The sequence below is a fragment of the Ceratosolen solmsi genome, unplaced genomic scaffold, assembly GCF_000503995.2.
Source record: "Ceratosolen solmsi marchali unplaced genomic scaffold, CerSol_1.0 scaffold61, whole genome shotgun sequence".
NCBI lineage: Eukaryota > Metazoa > Arthropoda > Insecta > Hymenoptera > Agaonidae > Ceratosolen > Ceratosolen solmsi.
In genome coordinates, this window is record NW_011948435.1 from 774,476 (window position 1) to 801,231 (window position 26,756).

At 25.3% G+C, this 26,756-nt stretch overlaps 1 protein-coding gene across 1 annotated transcript in view; it reads right to left on the reverse strand.

Annotated features, from left to right (window-relative positions):
• LOC105364897 (probable serine/threonine-protein kinase DDB_G0282963) overlaps positions 1-24,214 on the reverse strand; it is a 36,916-nt gene extending 12,702 nt beyond the window's left edge. The window contains exons 1-9 of the mRNA XM_011502925.1: positions 24,029-24,214; positions 23,882-23,965; positions 23,425-23,541; positions 23,253-23,347; positions 22,682-22,796; positions 22,011-22,135; positions 13,263-13,523; positions 11,652-12,760; positions 9,749-10,020 (exon numbers count right to left, since the gene is read on the reverse strand). Coding sequence (XP_011501227.1) covers positions 9,749-10,020; positions 11,652-12,760; positions 13,263-13,523; positions 22,011-22,135; positions 22,682-22,796; positions 23,253-23,347; positions 23,425-23,541; positions 23,882-23,965; positions 24,029-24,133 — 2,283 coding nt within the window. The 5' untranslated portion in view covers positions 24,134-24,214. The remainder of the gene's footprint in view (positions 1-9,748; positions 10,021-11,651; positions 12,761-13,262; positions 13,524-22,010; positions 22,136-22,681; positions 22,797-23,252; positions 23,348-23,424; positions 23,542-23,881; positions 23,966-24,028) is intronic.
• Between the last annotated feature and the right edge of the window lie 2,542 nt (positions 24,215-26,756).

Consider the following 26,756-nt stretch of genomic DNA (forward strand, 5'->3'; position numbering starts at 1 on the left):
AAATAATCTTAATTTATTTACTACTTGAGAATAAATCTGATTTATGTATGTAAAAGAAAAAAGAAGAAGAAAAAAAAAAGAAGTAAAACAAGTATTAACTTCCTTTTGATGGATGGTTATTAAGAATTTTACCGAAACTTCAAATAAAAATTTTTATTTTTAAAATGTTTGGATTTTAAAATGAAAATAATATTTTCACAGCATCGTAATATCACAAACGTATCGAAGAATAGTTATGGTAAAAGCCAAAAAAGATGAACATTTGAATATATTAAAAACTGTTTCAAATAAAAAAAAAATATCTTAAATATCTTTATAGTCTATTTTAGTTTTAGATACAAATAGAACAGTGTAAGTTATAAAAAATCTTTTAAAACTTGAGAATTTAATGAATTATAGTTTATAGTAATTATTTTCTATTTTATGTAATAGATAATAATAAATAGAGTAATAATAAATTTTATATAACAAGTTTGTATCGATTGAAAAACTTTCAATCAAACTTTTATTTAATAGAGAAAATTAATCTTAATAACAATCTAAGAATATATTAATTTAAATTTCAAATTTAATTTTGAATAATATTATTTTAATAAGAAAACTATAAATGCACGAATAAATGTATAAATATAAAAACATTATCATTGTATGATAAAAGCAATGTAGAATATAAGAATTAATTTCAATTCTATTAAAATAAATACGGTATTCGACAGCCCCTTTTATAATTATTTGATAAAAAATTTTAAGGAATCATTATTTTCCTGGCGTTTTTAAGAATATTTCATAATAAAAAAAAATACGACTAAAGCCTGTCTAAATGTAAATGCTGACACGTGTTTGTACACATTAAATCGATCACAATTTATACAATTATAATTTATTTGTGTAAATAAGTATGAGTTATTACATTCTGATATATATATATATATATTAATCACATTTAAAAATTCTGCTGTAAAATTTCTCTTAGCCTTTATTCACTTTAATTTTATAACTATTTAATGATTAACGTTACATGCCTCTATTTATTTATTTGACAATTAATAAGTTTCAAGTTCTCTAATATATATATATATATATATATAATATACAGATTTATCCAATGAAATTCTTTTACTTTAATAAAGCTACTGTAGTAGTTATATCAGCCAGCACAATAATTTAATTAACTATTGAATAATAGATAGAATGAAATATGTATTCTTACTGCTCGGCAGAATTCACGATTAAACTTGATAAAGATTGGAAAATTGTATTTCTATCGGATCTACATTATGTATAAGTAAGCCCACGTGTATGCAAAAATTTATGCTCATTTCAGTCATAATGTTTGAAATTAGAACTGCACGAATATGAAGCTTCTACGCATTACGTAGTTTAATTGCATAATCATTATTTTATAAATACTTTCATGAGAAGCAGTTTTGAATATGACCTTGACTACAATCTATTTTTATACATCGATCAGAAAATAATGCTATCTATTATTGCTAATGTAAATATTCAAATATTATTCTATAGTACAAAAGGATTTTAAAATATTCAAATTCGTATATACAATACACGTTATTTAGTCTTCATATTAATATGTATCATCGGCGTGCAACTATTCTTAATATATATACATATGCCATGTTCAGGAAGTTCAAAATAAATTAGTTACAACTAATAATGATAGAATAAAGGTGTTTATAAATATATAATGACAATTAATAGTATTAAAACAGTTTTGCGTGATTGAATATATAGTTTAATTAATGATAATGTTAAGTAACGATTTAGTTTTCATAGCTTCTTATAGAAAATTGTTTGCTCATATATATATATTGATATCTATAATTTAGAGGTCAAACGCGTAGGAATGAAATTATTTATAAAATGAACCTAAACTGGTCATGAAAAATGATTAACTTTTAAAAATAGCAAATGTAAATAATCATAAGATATTTTAACTTTTTCGGTAATGAAAACACCAAACTATGCTGAAAATGCTCCTTTTCATTTTTAGTAGGAAAGTAATAAAGGTAAATGCACAAAAATAACATAAAACTTTTATAAATAAATCATCAAAATTTAGCTGTCAACATACATAAAAACGAATATGGGTTTACAATAAAATTAAGCTTTTAATATTTTAAGTAATTATTAATCTTTAAATGACTCGATCAAATTATGTTGTGACTTTATTTAGGAAATTTCATTTATCTATCATTTTTGTATATAATAGTAATTTATCGTACAATGATACAATTATCTTTTTTAATTGGTAACATTAGGAAATAATAAAACATAAAAGAAATTTCACATTTATCTAGATTTTCTAATAAACAAATATTCAAACTCTACTTTAAAATAAAACGTCTACATTTGATCAACATTATGTAATATTTCCATTAGATATTAATAATAATTTTTTCTATATATTAAAGAATAATATTATGTATCGATATTTTAGATATTTAGAGCATTAATTACGAAATTATAAATTATGAATTATAGTGAATTATATTTCAAATTTCCATTTATAAGATAGAAAATTACGAAACAAGTCTACTTAATATCAAATTTGTTAAATAATTTACTGTGTAAAATTAATAAAAAATTTCGAAAAAAAATTCAAATTTAATTTTCTGCTTTTTTTTTTTAGATCTATATATTGATAATAATTATGGATACTTTTAATAGATCTAATAAATAAATAAGACAATAGAATTCTAGTTTTTTATATTTACAGAAACATATTACCATTACAGTATTAAGTATTAAGTATAAAAGTTAAAATATTCGAGATATTTTTTATCTTTACACATTGTCACGCACGGTTAAATGAATATCATTTTCTTAATGTTGTATTTCTATAATAAACGAATAATGAGTAAATAAATTATTTTAATTCAGATTACGATTGTTATTAAATTGTATATTATGTCTCAAATATAATATGCGTAAAGCAAAGATTGATCAATATATTATTTAACAATGAATAGTTACAAGTGATAGATAGTGGATAATAAAAAAGATTTACTCAAGCTCTTATTTAAATTCTAAATATATTTGAAAATTATTCGTAATATATTTATCTAATAACATAAAAATAGGAATCAAATTATTTATTAATTTGATTTTAAATAATTAAAATATGTGATGAACATTACATGATAAATATTTAATTTAATATTTATAAAAATAAAAATAAAATTATTTATTAATAATCTTTTCGAGTTGTTAAATAATACTTAGATAAATGTGACAACATATTTTTCATAATTTGCACTAAACTTACTAGCAAAACAAATATACAGAATTATCGATTATTAATTATTAATTATAAATAGAATTTTTTAATATATTTAATCGATTCAACGATAAAAATGTGGAATTAAAAACAATTTTGTTGATAAACCGACATAATTAATAAATAATGTTTTTTTCTGTCAATGAATAATTTTTTTGTGTAAATCAATTTCTGTATGAAAGCGGGAAAGAATAAGAGAAAAATAGAAAAGCAAATGAATAAAGGATATAAATTTAATTAAACATATTTCTATAAAAATTGAATATTTAGTGTAAATTTCTTTTCATTGCATAAATTTGTCATAATCATTGTGTTATTTATTGAAATTGTGGTAAAAATTATCTATAGAAATACATAACTTATGTTTAAATCATTTAATTATAGGTTTTTAAGATTAATTATACATAGTCGTAACATCGAGCCGTTCGTATGTAATTTTGAATCAATAAGTGTTATTTATCTAATAATTATTATATTGAAATGTAATATATTAAAATATGTAATTATTTTCAAGAATTATTTGTTATTTTACACCTAACCTACTGAAAAATATATTAAACTATAATTTAATATCATATAACACATGTAATTACAACCCTGAATGAATATAAAACCTACTTTACCTTTTTTTTTTATCATTTTAAGAAAAAAAAATATAGAAAACTATAAATATATATAATGCTAATTTCAAATATATATATAATATATATCACTATAATTATTTTCTTAATTAAAATAGATAAATTATTTTTAATTTTTGTATTTTCAAAAGATTTTCAATATAAGACTAATGAATAATAATAATGAATAATAATAATAATAATAATAATAATAATAACGAGTTAAATGTTTTAAGAATTTCCCCAATTTTCATAAATAAATGTACTTGTAATTATTAATTTTATATTTATGCAGCGAATCCTTACGTTCCATGGGCCCTACTTATACTATATTAATTTATCGTTACTAATAGACAATTTATTTTCACCTGGATTGTTTTTGAATAAAATGATCCAATTTACTTATTTTGTATCTCCGTGTTTCTATAAGAACTTGAAATGTAACTTCTTCGAAAATAATATAATTGAATATAATCATTAATATTTTCATGTCTTTTTTAATTAAATAGCAATAATTATATAACTATTGCTATACGACAACAATAGCTAATAAAGTTGGTATGCATCTCCATGTAAACGAGGAAGTAATTTATTCACTAATACAAGGATCATCACTTTATTATAGACAACAACTTGAGTGCAGTTTTTGATAAATGGTTTTAGATAAATTACATTAACAATTAAATATATAGATTGAAGCATAAATACAATTAATTTACATTTAATGTTATATAGAAATGAAATTTTAATACAGAAGTACATCCGATGTTATTCTTAATATTATGAAACCCAATCTTATTTTTTAATAGAACAAATATATATTTTTGAATGTGTTAGTACACTGTATAATACAAATTTGTCATATCGTTTTGTTTTTTATCAATTTTTTTTTATTTTTTTTTTATAGTTAATGACTAATGCCCATTACATAAACCACAAATATATAAATAATAGAATATATTTTAATTAGATGTTCTCATTTTTATTTTATTAAAAAATAACAAAACAATTTTTTAAATATAGTTGACATTTGCCCTATAATCACTATTGTCGAATATAACAAAAATCCACTTATATAAGAAATATTACAACATGGTGTAAATTATAAATTTTATGTAATTTCATGCAATGTTGATCCAAATATTAATTATTTTAGATGAATTGTCATTATATATACTATGAATTATAGAAAATACACATTACTATCCTAATAATAGAGTTAATAATTAATAATAATAGAGGTAAACATTACAGTAAATTTTCTTACATATTTATAGATAGATATTTTTAATTATATTTTTATTTATTCGTTAAAATTAAGATATTGAAGTGAAAAAAAAGTAAGGTTGTATATTGAAAAAATAAAAAATTTTTGAGTAATTGTATTTGTCTCACTGATATGCAAGATACGCGAACTCTTACAGGTGGTGTATTAAGGCAACTCTTTTATCAATTAAAATAATTATTCAGAGTGCATTATAAGTGCTTTATATTGGTATTATTATAGAAAGACAATTTAATTTTTGTCTACATTAGACTTTTTGCGGGTATGATTCATATTTACATATTTACAAAATGTAATATAATTAATATTCACAGAATGTGGGAATTCTTCGGCTATTTATACTAATTTTTAAATTTTAGAGGTTAGAATTTTTTGGAACGATATTGGAGTGCATTGGGATGCTTATTAATGGCAAAAGCAAGATTTTGCTGGGAAGAATCGTTAAGAACTGTATCGACTCGAAGGTCATGACAGTTAGTTAGTTGCGTTATAATTGTCTCGACGTTTTATATTCATGCATCTTCAAACAGAAAGCACAAGCACCAAGTGAAGTATGAATAAATGATTTGCTAATCGCTTAATGAAGCGATGGTCTCTCTTAATGACAACTGATCAGTAGCAATTGTTTCAAGATCGATCGCCGGGCATTTCCATGCAATACGTGCGCGACGCAATCCGCAGTAGTCGCTCGTCGGATGGACATACGTAAAATATTCTGTCATAATTAGTGATTAATTGAAGTGGTACTCGTTGGATTGATTGTTCCCCGTCTGACAGCTTATGATTTCGCGATCTTGTACTAACGACTGTTATTTGCCTATCTCGCAGTCTCGGACGATAATTTTCCGCCCCAGCTTTTGTTTTGACTACATTACATTTTCTTGACGAGACGTAGGACGCGAATTTTAACGGACTGTTATATTTATACATTTTTTATAGATTTCATTTGCTATTTTATGGTTTTCATGCGCAATACGGAAGAGGATTTTAATCGGATAAATCGTATTTTTATTTGACGCTGAGGAATTTTGAATTTTATTAGAGACTTTGGAATTTTCCAAAATAGCATCAATGCAAAATTGCGTCAATAAATTATTGTCTTATAACTCACAGATATAACGATAACATAATACGATCTATTGCATTTACGACGAGATCTATTGCACCGATCGTACAAATAGTATTAAATAGAATCAATTAGCAACGATAGTTTAATTGTATCATCAATTTTACTTAAAATAAAATCTTTTGAATACTATTTCTATTGGGCATCATCATTAATGGATTGTCTATAAATATGATTATTATAAAAATTAAAATAGTATTTTGCACATCTGAAATTTAATATGTATTCATGCATAGATATTTTCAAAATTGTACAGTCGAAGCAACAGGTTAATTCTAAATTAGATAGAAATATACTATATAATTAACGACGAATCGTTATAGATCAATGATAATTGTAATTAAAAACTTTTATCGAATTAATATTAAATAATTATACGTCTATTTTGTAATTTATGATATAGATTAATTGTTAATATTTTTCACTTAAAAAAATTGGTGGTAAATATATTTTCTACTTTTTTTGTTTTGTTTTGTTTTTTTGTTTTTTTTTTTGTTTTAAATAAATATTTGTTTATCAATTAAAATAAAGCTCAGAGTAAATTTTAACTAACAATGATTCTTTTTATGAAGATAAAAATTTGAATAGATTAAACGCCGGGTTTTTTTTTTTGAAGGTTAAAAATTGTTTTTATGGACAAACATTCATATATCGACGATACATATGTAATATTTTTACACGGCATTTAGTATTTAATAGTTTACTAACTACTGCATTATATTATAAATACAGCAATTATGTAGGTATGATAAAACTATTGTCTCTACCCAATTTAATCAGTAAGTGTTTACTATTTGTCTGTCAATTATTATTATTATTTATTTATTTATTAAATAATTATGAACGAATAAAAAAATCCTCATAAAAACAATTAAAATCTCACAATTAACGATATTTGTTTTTCAAATGTTTCACTATTCGATCATTATTTCTTTTTAATCTTATATTTAATAATTTATATATAATAATAAATAAGCATTAATTTTATATTAAAATTTATTAAAATTCTAGGAGCAAATATCATTACAAAAAATATGCATAACTTGTATGCATAATTTTAAAGAATTTTTATCCCTAATTATGTATGAAGTTCGAAATATTTATTTAAGTGCACAATTAGAAAATGAATGAGCGGATATGAGCTTTTTAGATCTACATTAAACTTTGCATTATTCAGATATAATATGTCATTCTATATATTTAGATATTGACAATTAATTTTTATACGAAAGGTTGTTTATTGAGTGTGTTCTTATAAGGCGATAAATGTTCATCATTATATAAGATTTCGGACGTTTATGTATTAACGTTCAAAATATTTATTTTTATTTTCTTTCTAAAATCTGTGTTTGTGATAAGATGCACGTGCTCGGCGAACGTGTATTTTATTGTCACTCGCATGATTTAATTCTTATCGCCTATTCTGTATTGTGAATCAATCTACATTTATCGTGTTACTTTCAAATATATTAGAAACAAATGCTGTTACCAATTTTTTGCATCAAATAATTAATATTATATTATTGATTCTTATTTTTTTTAAATGTTGTAAACTTGATCGTTTAAAATATTATCTTTTATCTCACTCAAATTGTTAACAATGCATAAATTTTCAAACAAATTTATAAACAAATAATATTTTAATTCAACTTATAATAATATAAGAGCGCTTAATACATTTAAGCGCGAGCTTCTATTTGAATTTACACAATTATTTATTATCAAATTCGTTTAAATGCAATTAACTTTAAATTAAGAATGTATAATTTTGTATATATTTAATGAGTATGTTATATATAGTGTCATATGTTTCATGTGAAAAATTATTCGTGTGTGTGCTTTGTGCCTGTCAATACTTGTACAATAAAAATTTGTATTAATTAAAAGCACGATACGTATATTGGCAATTTTAAGAATTTAAATTAATAAAAATGCGGCTGTGAACTTCTTAAATTTTAAAAGTAAAACTACCAAGAAAAGTTTCGATTGATTAAAAAAAATCAAAAAAAAAAAAAAAAAAAAAAAAAAAAAAAACTAATTTGAATTTATAAGATGATAGCAAATAATATTTATAGATAGCTTTTTTGCATTAATTGACTTATATTCAATCGTTACTTATCATTAATAGCTGTTTTCTTTCGATATAAGCATTTGCAATAGATAAAAAAAAAAAGTAATTATACAGTAGACCAAACTGCAGCTAATTATTGTCATAAAAATCTAATTAGATAATGAAATATGTCATAAAAATATTTTCTCAAAATTTTCAATTTATCCAATCTGTAGGATTTTATTGAAAATATATAAATTTTTTAAACTTAAAACAACAAATAATATTAATATGATGTATGGTATTTTCTTTACTTTCTGTGCTGTCTGTGCTTTTAAGCTCAAATTGAGGTTAAAGTTTTATAAACGACCTTAATCGTGGTGTAAGAAAGATTAAAAATAATAATAATAATAATAATAATAATATCTAAACTAATATGTAAATGAATAAAATTTTGCCGAGATTATTTTTAGTTACAATTGTTTATCATTATCTAATATAAGTGCTTTGATATTTCTGCTAACTTATCGATCGTATTTGTTATTTCATATAATAATTTTTTCACAACGAAGCGCTCTTTATATGTGTTAATAAGTGCAAAGTTTATTTCAATAAAAATGCATCAAGAAGATGCCTCATTCGCAGTTATAATTACTGAATAATTCTTATAATAAGAAAATGAAAGCCCCTACCGATATAATGCATTTCTCAATTGTCCTCCATTCTAAAAGAAAACCTGTCGTTGCCAAATAAAACTTATGTACAATCGAGCATTGTCTTTCCGAGATTTTACTAGTAACTCATTTTGTTTGACAGAGTCGTATATTTCCGCATGTATCTTTCACATTTTATAATCGCTCGAATCCTCCGAATTAAAAGCATGAAATTTTTATAAAAATTATCATAAAATGTTAATTAATATTTATCAAAATTATAGGCTTACACTAGTGCAGTGTGAGAAAATAACTTATGGGAATGTTGAAATTTAAATACGGTACTCTGTATACTGGAGGCATAACATGTATTTTCCACATGACCTAGAGGAATGTGTCAACACACCAACTATCGTTGCATTCAAAGATCTTACATCCGGAGAAGTTGTAAAATAATTTAGCATAGAAATCGATATACACGTAAAATTCTTATCATAAATTTAAACAATTAAAAAGAAGCTGGGCATCAAAAAGGCTGAAAGGCCCAAAAGACCTCGCGTCAACAATCCGCTTTCTCTCTCTCCCTCTCTCTCTCTCTCTCTCTCTCACCCTCTCACCCCCCTTTCTCCCACACTCTCGACACTCCAGATTATCCTCACGAGCGGGATAATCGTGAGCCAATTAATTAATGCGGTGAAAGCCTCGATATAACTCACCTCGACCTTGTCCTCTAGCGCCGGCTCCTCGGCCTCCGTGTTATCCGACGTCGGTCGGGGCGCCTCGCACTCGCTCTCTGCAGAGCTCTCCTCCTCCTCGCCGCTGGACATCGCGCGCCCGACTGTCGTCGTCGACTCCTCGCCGCTGCAGCTGCGGGTACTGGCCCCTACGCCGACAGCGGCTGCGGCTGCGGCAACGGCGGCGCCCGAGGCGGCGGTCGTCGTCGATGCAACGATAGCGGCGCGCTGCCTCCTCCCCTCGGTGCTCACGCCTGCGCGAAATGTCGAGGTCTGGATTATTACTCGCCGCTTGCCGATCGCTCGTGCCTCCGCGGACAAATGGACGACTCGCCGTCGGGAGCTCCGTGCCATCGCCAGGAGCTCCCTCAGTGATAATCGCACTGCGCCTCGAGTATCGCCGACCCGAGCGGACCGGGAGAGTCGCCGGTTACGGCAATAACACGCGGTTTATCGTCAAAGGGTATCTCATTAAAAAGTGATTTCTTCGTGCCGTCTTGTACGAGAGGTTGTAACGCTCTCGCCGCCGACAATGACGACGGCGATATCGAATCAAGGGGGAAATGTTAAACCGCGTCGGTTTAATAATGGCTTTTGCTCAGCGAACCCCACCGTCGAATTGGCCGGGTTCGATCGATTGTATCGCTGCCGGTCAGGTGTGAAAGATGCTGCGTAAGAGATGTGTGGGCAAGCACTTTATGGTCTAGTCGATCCCGTAATTTTATCCACGTGATATTATCGAGCTGAAAAATTCGGCGCATAAATGTTGCGAACCATTTGGTTGAAGGACATCAATTGATCGATTCGATAAACAACGAGGATAATCGCGTTTAAATAATCTTTGCGAAATTAAAATCATAGAAGCTACGTTTCAAGAAATTCTTAAGGATTTAATAACAAAATTTAATTTAAAACAAATTATGCAATTATAATCCTATTACATCCTTTTCTTACTTAATCTATTGCCTGTAGAAAAATTCTCATATTTATACATATTTGTATAATATATATATATATATATATATATAAGTTGTATAAAATATACAATATTATAAAATAATATAAACAAATTTTTTCATATAAACATTAGAATATATAAAATTGTTTAAAGTGCACGTGCAACTACAATTGGAAAATAGTAAATATAAAGTGGTATATATAAAATTTACAAATATTTTGCCAAAATAATAGAATTGATAGAGTCTTTGTAATTCTTCGAAAATCACAAGGTACTCCACGGATCAAGAAACAATATTTATCAATTGATTTAAGAGACTAGGTCAGTCGATAATTAATAAAATATTATTAAAATTTAGGATAATTCGGCCGAATCTAAACTTCAGAGAATAATTTTGTAATGTAATGAATTATTGTTCTCCTAATATCATTTAGCTAAGCTTTCAATGGATGATTTAATTACTCTATTTGCAAGAAATATTGATGACGAAATATCCAAAGTAAATATAAAGCTTATTAAATGTTAAAGCTATCATCACTAAATTGTTCCAAGATAATATAAAATTGAACACTATATAAAGTATTATTTTGTTGTCGAATATTAAGTGAAATACAACTAGAATTGAATTTATTATCTCGTCTCTCATTAACTTCATCAAAAAGTAATAAAAATTAACTTGAAATATAATAGATTCGATCGTTTCACTGTGTTTGTTAAATATTAATCTTCCATCTTATAATTTCAATTTTATCGAATTTTTGAAAAATTTCGTAAAAAGTACTGTAAAATTATTTATAAATTTTGAAAAGTACAAGTGAAATTAAACAAGCGTGGTTTTTTATTCAACGTCATTTTTAAAGATTTTTATGATTCGCACAATCGAACTCCTTAATAACTAATAAACTGATAAGTGGATGCAATTCTTACCTTTTTTTGTATATGTCTGATCATTTTTGTCTGCATTAGATAAAAACACATTATATGCATTGTTTTGATAACCAACTGAATTATTACTACTAAGACATTGATTAGTTAGATCATTAGTAAATTCAGAGAATGACGCACTGCCACCAATATTTCGTGAGTCTAACGTAATATTATATTTGTCTCTCTGTTCGTTTGCTTTCATCAAGTTTGAAGACGAGCTCAAGATTCTTGACTGTTGCGCTGCAATATTTTCAGAAAACGTTTCAAATTCAGAATTCCTCTGTGAAATTGTATTTGTTTTCCAATTTTTCGTTTCTCCGTTTACTGGGAGCGTTTGGTTGGAAATTGAATCGGAAAATTGTAATTTTGACGGGGCGAGATTTACTTTCTTGATCATTTTCGTGGCTTCATTGATCGAATCATCCATGGGCTCCGATACAGGAGACTCATCCGTTTTTGAATATGAGCTACTAGATGAATCATTGTTGTTCGGGCATCGATACGAATTCATCAATTGATCCCTTGTAGCGCTCGATTCAAGAGGTATGGATAGCTTTATACTAGAGTCGGTGTATTCACTTCCTTCGGTATTCGACGTAGCGAACGAATGTCTTATCTCACCACTTGCATTATGCGCGCTATCCGGTATTTGCAAACTATCGATACCAAAAGTCGGATAACAGACCGACAGTTTCCTATGCGGTGTAATTTTTTGATTTTGATTATGAACAGGGGTATGGTAATCCATGACTTGCGGTTTTGAATCAGTTTTAAATTGCTGCAATCCTGGTGAATTTTCTTCTGAACTAGACACCACAGGATTTAATAAATATGTTTCGTCAATTGACCTTAATGTTACATATCTCATATCAAGTTCATTAACTGATTTGTCGTTGTTAGAACTATATTTTGTAAAGGCCGATTTAAGATTATCCGAGGTGGCATTTATTTGATATGTTTGACTATTAGAATCGTTCGTATTATTAATGTTATGGCGTGGTCCATCCCCTTTTGCATTGATGTACGAAGATGAGTCACTCGACTGGGTAACTTTGGATCCCATGGTAAACCAATCCATATTGTTTTTGGCGGTATAAATCGACTTTTGCCTATAAAAATATAAATATTTAATTCCTACATAGTTTTTATGACTTTTTATGACTTAAGTGCTTTTATAAATATATTTATTAATTTCATCGTATTACAAATTTTATAACATTATAACATTAATTTTAATACATACCGATAAATCTAAAATTTGTTATTATAATAAAAATAAAATGTGATTAATATAATTTTTTATATAACTTGATTTATATTAAAAAATATGATAACATAATATTTCATTATTGTTACTTTCATGAGTATTTGCACGAAATGTAAGAATAAGTTTAACAATAAGTATTATAAGGTTATTTGTTATTTATTAATTTTTATAATTAATTCGTTTGTTTAGCTATTGATTTAATATCATAATAAATTAAAAATCAAATATAATTCAATTTAGAATAATGGCAAAAGTGCCATCCGTCTAGTATACAAAATTTTTTAATTTCAAGTTTCTATGGATTTCTTACTTTAATTCTTTCATAAATTTATTGATAAACATACTTGTGCATTGGATATATAACGGATTCCATTTCCTCGATATTGTCGGATCCTTTTAATTCAATGATCCTGTTGAGTGCCTCAGACATTGGCTCGATACTTTCATCATCATTGGGCTCAAAGGCTTCAAGATTCTTGGAACAATCCGAGGTTTCCATTACCGAAGATCTTGATTTGTCGCATGTGCTATGTACTTCCTTGGATAACATGGATGTGACTGACAGTGTGACAGAACCAATTAAATCGTCCTCTCGTTTCACCGATCTATGAACAATTAAATAAACTTTATCAACGCATTATTTATATGACCTCATTATCTGTCTATACAATATTATACTATTATTTGAAATGTATTATTATGTTAAAATAAAATTAAAAGTAAAATTGAAAGAAGTTTACATACAAGAATAGATGAATATGAAATTCCTTTAGTGATAGTCATTGACAGATTATTTTTTATTGTACTCGAAATATTAATATAATCGTGTTATAAATATTATTCACATATACACTATTTTATTATTGATTAATTTAATTTGCCTACAAAATTGTCTTTTAATAAGAAATTGTTAGGTCTTTTGGACACTTGAAAATGTAAAATTAATCCACATTGTCATATCATTACTCACTATCAGTTACATTATATTATATCACAGCAAGTAATACTTGTAAACTATACATAATTTATATATATATATATATATATGTATATATTATAAAGATGAATAAATCATATTGTTAAATACTTCCGCGAATATTTTGATAGACTCGATAATGTAAACAGCAATCAATATTTTATAAATACCATTGAATATTAAATGACATGATTTTATTGATTTAATTTTAAAATTAAATTAATGTTGGAAACAAGTTTTTTCGTTAATTCTTTTCTTTTTACGAGTCGAGAAATTCAATTCATTAATCGAAGTTCATTGAATTAGAACATCTATCGTATATCCGAATTGAATTTTAACTGATTTGTCATTTATTTTTTGTATATTTTATACACTGCATTTGTAGCAACGAAAGAAACTGTTGCAATTACTGATAAAAACTAATCTAATTTATAACTCGACCTTCACTCAGTATCGAAGCAAATATACTTTCGTATTAAAACATATTAAAATTAAAACATAAATAATTGAAATAGCAATGTTTGCTTAATTATTTTTAATCAAATAAAATAAAGTGCATTATGCTTAGAAGAAACAGCAACAAAATGAAAAAATTGGCGAATAAAATTTTACATCGTGAAATGCATCGAAGCGAAGTGAATATCAAACTGACAAACGTAATTGTGTATCTAGAACTCGTACAATACTGGGCTCGACGCTAACCAGATTCTTACGCAACTCTTGCTAGCTTGTTAACATGAAACATCTTCAATCTATACAGAGGTATTTATATTTCTAATATTACTTTATGATACAAAAAAATTAGATCAAGAATGCAAAGTAATAATGAGAATATTAAATAGCAATCGCACTTTATATACGTATAACTATGGACTCAGACTGCTCTCAGTAAGTTAAAATACACGTTAATAAAAATTTTGCAATAATTTAAATATTCATAGACAATAACAATTTTATGCGCTCCTAACTTTTTAGCGATTCTGTATTCATTGTATTAAAAATTTTTTTTAACAAATTAAATTAAACATACTGATGTGACAAACATTAAATATTATAAAAAATCTTTGGTATCGATATTACTTTAGGTAATAGACTTTTTTAATAGACTTTATAATGGACTGATTGTTATTATTATTAGTCATCTTTTGAACATTTACCTATTTAAATATGATTTCACATAATCTAATAAATTATACATTGCATGCCCTTACTGTAGCCAATTATTTAGTACAATTTTCCACATTAAATTTTTTTCCAATGAACGCTTTTGACCTTTGAATATGATATTCTAAAACATTTTTTTTATCACAATAAATCGTAAGTTTTTTTTTATCTTATCTAATGTGCAATTCAATGCACTAATAACTAGAAACAACTTTTCTTATGATTCTTTTGTAACTATAATAAAGGATGAAAAAATGAAGAAACATCAATCCTTTCACTTTCTTTGTTCACTATTTTGGTACTTTTCTATCACTGTTCGAAAAAAAAAACAAATAATAAATTGAAATAAATTTAAAAAATAGCATTAATATTTTCCTATTAACGATAAAAGGTTTTAATTACAATACTATTTTTTTATGATTATCATTTTAAAAGATATTGACATGTGAAAAATATTTTAAGTCTTCCGAGACCTTCGAATTTGGTGATGCAAACCATTTTTGCAGATATAACAGATGTTGCTCAGACTAATTAGTACCACCAAGTTGTGAAGTTTAATTATCGCATCACCTGACAGTCCATTGCAGATTTCAAATAAATTCTTAATAATTTTATAGCCTTATATATTTTAAATTAATAATTGTTGTTTTTTTTATTACTATGGTCGATTTTCTTATAATTTTGTTATAAAATTGTCAATTTAATTTTAAAAAGTTTTTAATTAATATCATCAAAAGTAGTTGAATAATTATTGTCTCATTTCATAAAATGGTATTATAGAAATATATTTTCATTGTTGAAAAGTACATTTTTAGTATGATTGTTATAATTGACTAAACAAATTGAATGTGAGAAATTGTAATCATTAAAAATAAAATTAGAAATTTATCGTTATATTAAATTTTTTTTAATTCCTCCCATTTAATGTACGTAAATATATTATTACTTCTAAGGATCAATTTTTTAATATTTAATATAAATTTGTATAAGCTTTCGTTCCAGTTAAATATTAAACATTAATTTTTTATTTTTAAATTTTAATATTTTAATATTAATTTCAACTGGAACATATATTTTTTCTTAGAATTAAATCAATTTGTAGATATTTTGAACAAAACATTCCTTATTTATACTTATCAATTATATTTGAAAATAATAGGTACTAATTTATATTTATGTAATATATTCTATATTCTAATATAAAATTATAAATCTTTTATATTTATGTTTTTACTATACTAACACTTTGATAATTATTACATTGCTAAGGAATTTAAATTTATTTATAACAATCATCAAGATCACATTGATATATTTGAAATTAAACTAAAAATTTAAAATAATATAATTTTTTCAATTATAAATTCATAATTCATTTGTCATTATTTGTACAATTTCATATTAGTAATGTATATATTTTTTTATCGTTGGTTTGTAAAATTATATAGATTAAAATTTAGAATCAACTCTTACAAATCCGTATATATGTAAATATATATATATATGAAATTGGAAACTCTCTTAAAAAATTTTTTTATATTGATAAATATTTCTTAGAAATAATGTAAATAATACGAAATAATGAATGTTCATTTAAAAAAATCTAATTTAAATATATTTCAAATACAGATTATTCCCCCCTCCCCTCTAAATAATTAATTATATAATTTAATTTAATTCGATTTTAATAAATGGACAAATGTGAAAAATTCTCTTTATCATTTTTATTTAAAAATATATTCGTTTATCGTAATAATTTATTTTATTTTATATATTTTATATAATTAAATGCTCGGTTTAAAACCCAAAATAACTTAAGATTCCTATGTGTTTTATTCTTCAATATTTTTATAACGTTAATTTAAATTTAGCAATATTAATTGTACGATACTTATACAAATATTCTTCAATTTTAAATACACCTTTTGTGTTTAATTTTAAACCAATGAAACGTTGGTATATAATCGCGAGCATTTACAATTTATGAGTCGAAGCTTATTTAATTTTTTTTTTCTTACACGTAAAAAATGTCTCTAAGGCAAGATTGCTCACAAATGTATTCTTTTCAAAATAAAAGTTAGCGTTACACCGAGCCAACTCAAGGTATAGTAATATACAAACATAGCTTCTTAAAAATTACTTTTATCTGACAATTTTATTCTTGATAGCTACGAAAATAAATTTCTCTAAAGCTTAGGAAGTAAAGTTCTTCTTAAATTGCAATGAAAACAAATGTACTCTATTATAACACTATATTATGAGGTAATGGACCTTTCGATTAAAAAACTACTTACTAAGTACAAAGTATAATTATTACATTATTATTATTATTATTATTATTATTATTATTATTATTATTATTATTATTATTATTATTATTATTATTGTTGTTGTTGTTGTTGTTATTATTGTTATTATTATTGTTATTATTATTGTTGTTGTTATTATTATTATTATTATTATTATTATTATTTCGATAATTATTAATGCTAACATTAGTAATTCGTAGAGCGTTTAAAAGGATTTTATGAATTTTTTAATTAAAAAAAGATTGGAATAATGGGAATGCGAAATAACCGATTGACCATTGTGCCACCAACGATATTTATGCTGCATAAGAGAAATTATTATAAAGTAAAATATTAAAAACAGACAAACGTGTGCATGTTCAATGTTAAGCTGTCGAGCAACATTTACATCGGCTCCCCCTTGGTTCAACACGAAAGCACAAACGCTCGGTGCGACTGAAGGCGAGAGCTTGCTATCGATGCCGATCTCAAAAAAAGTCAGGACTGCGACATCGATCGAAGATAGCTGTGAAATATGTGTCGTAGGACAATTCCCTGATCGAACTCGAAGAGTCGTCACTCGGCCAAATCCGATGCTCGCCGTGGCCGGTCGCTTCTATTTCTGTGCGGGCACTCGGCGAACGGACTCGAGGCTCCATGAAACGTTCGGTCCTCTCGCCCCGAACGTCGATCGGAGACTGAGATTGTACGGAAAGCCTCTTCTCGGCCTAAGGGTATGTGCGGTGCACCTTTGGACGCCAGCGCGCACGAGCTCAAACGAGCGGACGCGATACTCCGTAGCGCATCTCCTCCAGGCCTGTCGTCACTCATTGAAGGATTGAAATTTCACGAGCTTGCGGGTCCTTTAATTTTCTCGTTACTCGCTTGCCCTTCGGTGAAATTATTGTCTCGATAATAAACGCGTGGCAGATCGTAATTAAAGGAATTGAAAAGACGCGATTGACGATAGTCAAGGCCAATTTATTATAACGACGATGGTTTTCATAAATTTTCGTTTACAAATGGAAATGGGATCTCTATTGAGTACAACAAATTGTCATAATTTTCAATTTTAACAATTAGGTGATACGTAAAATTGATAATTAATCGATTGATTAGCAGTAATTTCAATCGATAATCCTAGCAAATTATGAAACTGAGAAATATTTAAATGTAATATTTAAATGAAATGAATATTTCTTGTAACTTCTAATGCAAATTTTCGTGACGAATTTTTGTTGACAATTAATATACAAATTTAGTAAAGATAATATTTGTAGCTATTGATAGAGGGAGCCGTTTGATAAATTAATTTTTTGTAACGGTTTGGTTTATTAATACTGTGACTTTTTAAAATAAATATATAAACCTTATCTTTGTTAGTTTACTTGACTATCTTGGGACTCATAATGAAATAGGTTTACCGAATGAAAAACAATAATTAATATTAAAAATCAAAATAAACCACTTTGAATATACGAATGTCATCATAATTTCCAACCAAGCCCAGACTTTATTTAATGTAATTATTGACTTATAGAAAACAAGGTCCAATGTCGTCAAAATAGTATTTAAATAATATCTCTAGTTATAATATTTGATATAAAAAATTTATAATTCTTCGCTACCATAGTCATATAATAATCTCGTTAAATTTACATCGGTGGATCTTTAAGCAGATATATTCAATGATGACCTAAATTTGAGATAAGAAGTTAAAAAAGGTAGCCTTATCACTAGCAGTATCCTGTAAATTAACTGTATATACCCTTGCTGGTTCATGATTGTTAAAAAAGCGATATTTATTTCAATAAGAAGGTTTTGTGCTCGTACAAAATATATTAGTGTATTAGAAATTTCATTTTGCTGATATCCAAAAAGTAGACTTGAGTGAACTTAATTTAAATTTAAATTTAAATAATTCGAGTTTTCACAATGCTCTGCTATAGTCACAACTAATGTACTATATTATTTACAAGCATATAATGTAGTCGTTTGAACATTATGGTTCCTGAATAATATTTCATACCATGTTTAGAAATTTATAGTACAAATGAATTCTATTTTTTATCGCCATTATTATTGTATTTTTATTATTTATAACTATTAATTCTTATTTTATCGAGTGTTTTGATCTCTTTTTTGTATGTCCATTCAATTCACTTTCTTATGTTATTTTGAATGAAACACCCATCGATATACCTTTTTCTTTTTTCATAAACACACATCATTGTAAAAGTCTAAAATATAATTAATAATTATAAAAAAAACTATGCAATATTACGAAATAATTAAAATGGTTTTTTTAAATACATTTCACTTATTTGATAATTAGATTTCTATTATGCATTCAATTACGCTTTATGCAAAAATATACTATACATGCCACTTCACTAAGATCTCAATTTTTTAAAAATAGAAGTCTAATAATATCGGATAAAAAAATTAGGTGAATCTTTAACCAAAAGTTATGAGTATATAAGACAACTTATCTTCTTTGCAAATTACAATTTTATTTTATGAATCTTCGAAAAACTAAAACCTTCATCTAAATTTAAACCGGAAAATTATAATATTGAAAACTGTTATATTTTAATATTTACCGCAAGGTTTATTCTAAATATTAATAAAGAAAAATGTTTATAGACTCAATTTTTATGTATTTTTCTATAACACACATATTAAATAAATATGTTCTAGTATATTAGAGCTTCTAACGTATTTATATTATACACGTTTGAAAGAAATGTACATAAAAATACAAAAGAATAATTTGGTTTTGTATTTTATAAAAATATATTATCAGATACAATAATTGACGTAAAAATACATTAATCAAGTTCATACGATTCCTATTGAAGGTAGAGTTGCAAAAATTGGATCAAGGTTTTGAAAATAAAACGTATATATATATATATATATATATGTCGGACCCTACTACATCAGAAAATTCTTTTTGATCTTTCTCGTATCACATCTATAATGGTAGAACCCATACTTACGCAATAATGTTTTATTCTTTATGCATTATATAATCCAAGTAATGTTAATAACGAATTTAAAAACTGTAACTGCATGTATATATTTAAAGCTAAGAAAGCATAATGCTATGTTAAGAATTTAGAATTTCTCTTTTGTACTCAAATATTTTACACTAAAACTTATATAATTCTTGGATGAACAATAAAGTCTAGTATAAATTTTATTTTAATAGAAATAATATATTTTATATATATATATATATATATATATATATATATATATTATTACTGATTATTAATATAATTATGTGAATGTAAATATTTAATCATTCTCTAATATAAAATATATTATACAAATTTCAATGAAAGATGTATGATGGTAAAGTTCAAGTAAATCATTCAAGCACAAAGAAATATAGAAATCATTACATTGTTTAATTCATAATGTTTCATGCAAATATTGCTCATCGAGTATTGGTATTTTTATAAAAACATAAAAAATACTTTTCACGTATCACGAATAATAAAGATGAAAATAATTATTATTTATGTAATTAATTATTTAATCATTAATTTTTTAATCCTATTTAAATTAATTAATTTTCACCTAACAAGCGATAATTATATTCTTTTTGATGATGACAACAATAAAAAACAAGTGAAAAAACCATTCAGTTTTTATATAATTTTTAATTCATTTGGAATTATTAAAAATAAAATTATAATTAATCAATAATTAATTTTTAGTGTACGTGAAACTTTAAATAATTATATAAAAAAAAAAAAAAAAAAAAAAAAAAAAAAAAAAAAAAAAAAAAAAAAAATAGATATATTTGACTAATACAAAAAACAAAATTTTTTTTTAGTTTAAAAAAACATTACTTTGTAGCACAATGAAAATGATGAAAATGATTAAAAAATATTAAAAAATATTTAAGCCATTATAAAAAAAATTATATTTTTAAAAATTCCAAATTTTGACCAAAAGAAAGCTGCTAATGAAACGTAATTTATTTATGTATAGTCTATGAAATTAAACGAATTTAATAAATTGAGATTTATTAAATTGCTGATAATAATAATTTGCAGTGTTCTGGCTAAATTATTTCATGTTATGAACAAATGTATTTTATTATACATTTGCAAATTTTTTACTTGCTTAATGAAGAAATGAATACGTATAAAAGCTAAAATATGCAACTAATTCAGGATTATCTTAAATAAAGCCAATATACAACTGCTACATGTATACATTTATATATTGATAGCACGTGGGTAAGTAGAAATAAGAGAATAATCGTTGAATACTGTATAAATCTAAGATAGTTAATATTTTAGTAAACAAAGGAGAAAAATGAAAGTAGCTGAACTGTTGCTTGCATTCCCTAAGAAATGAAAATGTCGCAAGTCGCTCCGGCATCAAACGGCGAAAGGTCAAACATTTTTATTTTTACGAATATCGCGGAAGGCCATGTGGGTGTGAACGCATATAATCGCCCGAATCCATGCGATGGCATGTCATACTGCTATTTTTACGGGAAAAGAGATGTAGCAGAGAAAAAGGAGCACTCGGAACACTCTCTCCGAACCTTGATCCAAATATTTCCGATTGCTCATCGTTAGTTCTTTCGATCTTTAAGTTGGTTAGGAAAAATAAGGAGGCAAAACTTTAGTGTGACTCACGTGAATGCTCGATCGTTAACTAGACTACTCGTTTTCTTCGCCTCTGCTAGTACGTCGGACTTCTCTCGGGAATCATCTACCCTACTCGACAAGACAGATTCTTTCACAGTTGCGCAAGTTTTTACCTATGGAAAAAGGAAAAATTTTATACGAATATCGATAGCCTTAAAGTGTAAAATACATTACTTATAGCACAACAAAAATAAAAACTTATTTTATTTAAACGTGTAATTATCAGTTCTTTTAAATTTCCTTAAATACAAACACATAAGATCTCAAAATATTTAATTAATTAATTAATTTATTTATTTATTCGTTGAAAAATATAAGCCTCAAAAATTACAAAAAATATATAAAACAGCAAAGGTTAAATGTATGAATCGCTTATAAAATTAATGCGATCAGTCATTGTTGTATACGTACAATAAGTTATTATATAAACGCTCATCTCACTATACAATCAACAAGAAAAAGAATAGTAAATAGTTCACGTGTCAAGAATGCAATACGCTCGAACCGCGACACTTATTACGAAAAGAAATTTGTTTTGTTACGTTTACTTGTATTTAAAATTTTGCTGAATAGATGTAATTTTTTAATATATACAAATATTATATTTAAAATAAATTTCATTAGAGCAATATTAAAAAGATATTAAAACAAAAATTTACCGAATTTACTAAAGTTGAGATTTTATATTTCAGATTCTCAATAATATCCATTTCCATAATCTGTAAATTTGGTACGCAAATTTCATTTCTTGAAGTAGCTATATCTTTTAATGTTCTGTAATAAAACAAAGTAACTTCTGTAATTATAAATTAAAATACTTAATTAATTATATTATGTTTAACAAAATAAATGTTATTGTTTTCTGCGATTAAATATCTTATTCGTTTCAAGTTTTGTGTTTGTGTGTGTGTGTGTGTGTATTTATTTCCTATAATTTTTGTGGAAATACATTGAATTTTAAAAAATTTATGAAATGTCAGTCTCATTCGTATATAATTGTGTATTTTTTTTTCAAATAGCAAACAAGCTTAATAGCAATTAGAAATATTATATTTTATTAGTTCAGTTCATAATAAACTTTTGCTTTTTATGTTAAATAATAATAGTCAAATAGTAATAATGATTCGTTTTTCAATATTATCTGTTATATATCAACTCGTATCACATTATTATTCGCATATTATTCACAAATACTTTTTATCGTGCTTGTATAAGAAACATGTAACTAACTCATCTATAACATTTATGATGTTGGCTATTTCCTCCTTGTAAAATATAAGTTTTTCTTTCACATCCTGATTTTGAGCATCGTCCAAATTAAAACCCTAAAACACGTTAAATGCAATATTTTAATAACAAATGGTTTTAATTATGGTTATACAATATCTATATCGACACTTGCAGAAGCTTTTAATTCAGAATAGAGGGAATCTTTTACTCGAATCTTCTTGTTACTACTGTACGGTGTACTGTGAATATGAGCACTGAGATAATTATATGGCGGTGGTGTTAATGAAAGCTAAAATTCACAATATACAAAATGATAAGTAAATTTTTTATGTTTCATCTAAAAATTGTAATTTACTTAGTTTAACCACTACCACTGAACGTATTTTATATTTATAAATATTTTACGTATTATTATCATTAAAATATGCATATTACCCGTTAATAATACGTAATTTTCTTAATTAATACAATTATTAATTATAACTATTCGTTATATGCAAAATGCGTAATTACGTATTAATACTATTACAATATATTTGTAAATTAAACTGTAATTATTACATTTATTTTTTAGAAATGTATTTTATATATCTTTAATTATGATTTTATTAAGGTAACTAATTAGTTACCTGACTGGAGTTATCGCTTTTGTTCATTTTCGATTGTAATTCTAAATTAAAATTTTGCAGTTCTTCAATTTTTTCTTGCTGATGCTACAAATAATATAATAATTATAATCTTATAATTACAATAATGTAATTCACATTATAAAATACCTGAAAATTTTTTTCGTATGACTTCTCTAACTGGCAATTATTATGTTGTAATTCTTTAAACTGTCCTTGAAGACACACATATGCTAGTACTTTTTCATCATACATCGCTTTAACATTTGTGATTTGTTTTTTATATTCTATATTATCCTTCTTTACCTCATCTAATTTAGTTTTTAGACTCCAAATATTTTCTTTCTGTAAAATAAATTATATTTTTATAAACTATTATCATATAAAAAATTGTATGTATATCAAAAACAATTTACATTTTTTTCTAACTCTTCAACTTTTTTTTGCAAAATATCATATGCTTTTTCTAATTTTCGCAAATTTTGTCTGCATAATTGTTCTCGTTGATCGGACTCATTTAGTATTTCCTTTTGATCATCATATTCTTTTTGTAATGTTATAAATTTATCAGTCACTTGTTCTCTGATAAATGAAAATAAATAACTTTATAAAAATTTATATCATTACATGAAAAAGTAAATAATCATTTTCCTAAAATTTGATGTATAACATATATATATATATATATATATATATATATATATATATATATATATATATAATTATACATATAGTTACTATAATATTTACATTTTTTAAACACACATTCATATGCGTAATTAAAAAAAAATTTATAATATATATATATATATATATATATTTTTTTTTTTCTAACACTTTATATTATCTTAACTGATTAATTGCATTTATGTAAATTTTAAAAGATAAATAAGTTATAATAAATATTTTACAATATACTAGAAGTATTGAAAAAAAAAAACGTACAACTTCTTTTGAATTAACTTCATATGATCTTCAAGAGATGCATTTGCTTCTTCTAACCGTAAAACTTCGTCTCTTAGTGTGCTCGTCTCTTCATTTATACGTGTAATACGAAGTTTAAGATCGACTCCAGTAACATCCTCATTAATATGATCAATTTCCTCCGATGATTCTATAATACTATCTGTTGCACTAGAATTATAAAATAAAAAATGAATATGTATCACTATTGATACATATGTTTATAATTATGAATATTTCTTTATCCGACAATTTGTTTTATTTTTCTATTTTTCTTATTAATATATGATATAAGCAGTGTAAAATATAAATTAATATAAATAAAAAAAAAGTAGTAGGTGTTATTATTATTGTCAACTAATTTTAAACGACCATTCATAATATATTAATCATAACGACCATTATAATTTATTTCTTAATTACAATTTATAATATGATTTTTATGGATGCTGATATTTTTCCAGTATTTTTGAAAATTTACTTATCAACTATTTTTCTTCTCATTCAGTATATATGAAATGTACATATAAGCATGCATGCCTTTATTCAATCATTTATATTACATTTATGTACATTTGAAATCCGTTAGGCGCTCATGATCAATGCTTTAATAACTTTTTATTAGTTAGCTATAAATCTTTAAGCCATTCTTTGTAAATTGTAGATTACAAAATTCTTTAAATAATTAATAAAAAAAAGTTTATAAATGAATGTTTCAATTTAATTTTTTAATTGAATTGTATATTTGGTGTATTTTTTAGTAAATATAAATGATTAATATGAAATATATAAACGTATTCTTACCTAAATTCTACACCGCTGCTATTTATACTGTAAGAAGATGCTGTAATAATATTTTACTAAATTATTAATAACGAATTTGCTAACAATTTAATAAGTCTTTACGTTACCAATGCTCATGTAAATGTAAGAAAAATATTTATCAATAGTTTATAGGGAACGGTAATTAGATAGATGTGAATCAATAAATGCATGTATATAATATTATAAAATTGATATACGTAATACGTAACACTGGGGGTACACGTATGTACGTCATCCAGAAATTTTACAACATTAATCATTTATTTAATTAGAGCTTGCAATTTCCGTACAATTTTCTGCAAACTCTTAATCAAAAAAAAAAAAAAAAAAAAAAAAAAAAAAAAAAAAGAAAACAAATTCAATTCACTGCAAGTATTGAAAAATAAGAGGTTGTTATAAATAATCGTTGAATGAAAGTAATGTTTACCAATAGTGTCCACCTGATTTACTGAATACGAATTCCCATCGTCATCATCAATGGTATCACTGCAACTATTTTCCTCCATTGAGAGCAGCGTATTCCTTTCTGGATTGTCCGTCGAAACATCTCTGCACCACACACACTTGTAATGATACATTTTCGAACGCTCCCGAAATAAGATCTCATTAATTTCAACGAAAACGAAAGTCTTTGTAAATTCATTTTCTAATATTACGTACAGTTGATATTTGCATTCACTTGTATTAAATGAATAAAATTTTTTTAAAAAATTACCTAACACCTTACACATTAGTACTAAAATTAATGAAGAAATATGATTGAAAATATTTTTTAAATAAAAGCTTATAAAGTCGATCCTCTTGTCTGAATATTTTCAAGCGCATGCATTAACGTACAAAGCAACAAAGCACAAATTTGCATATGGCAATATATTTTATTTTATAAGCGACGAGTTTATTGATTATAAATTACAATTGGTGTCATTAATAACTTTAAACAAAAATGATGAGTTATTCTAGGAATGTCGAATAACAATTTATGTCGATGCAATTGTTTCGTACTATCATTCAAAGTTGTAGTAAATGCATTTCATGCTTTACATAAGTCTGACGAAGGAACTTATTTTGTATTATGATGGACTTTGAGGAT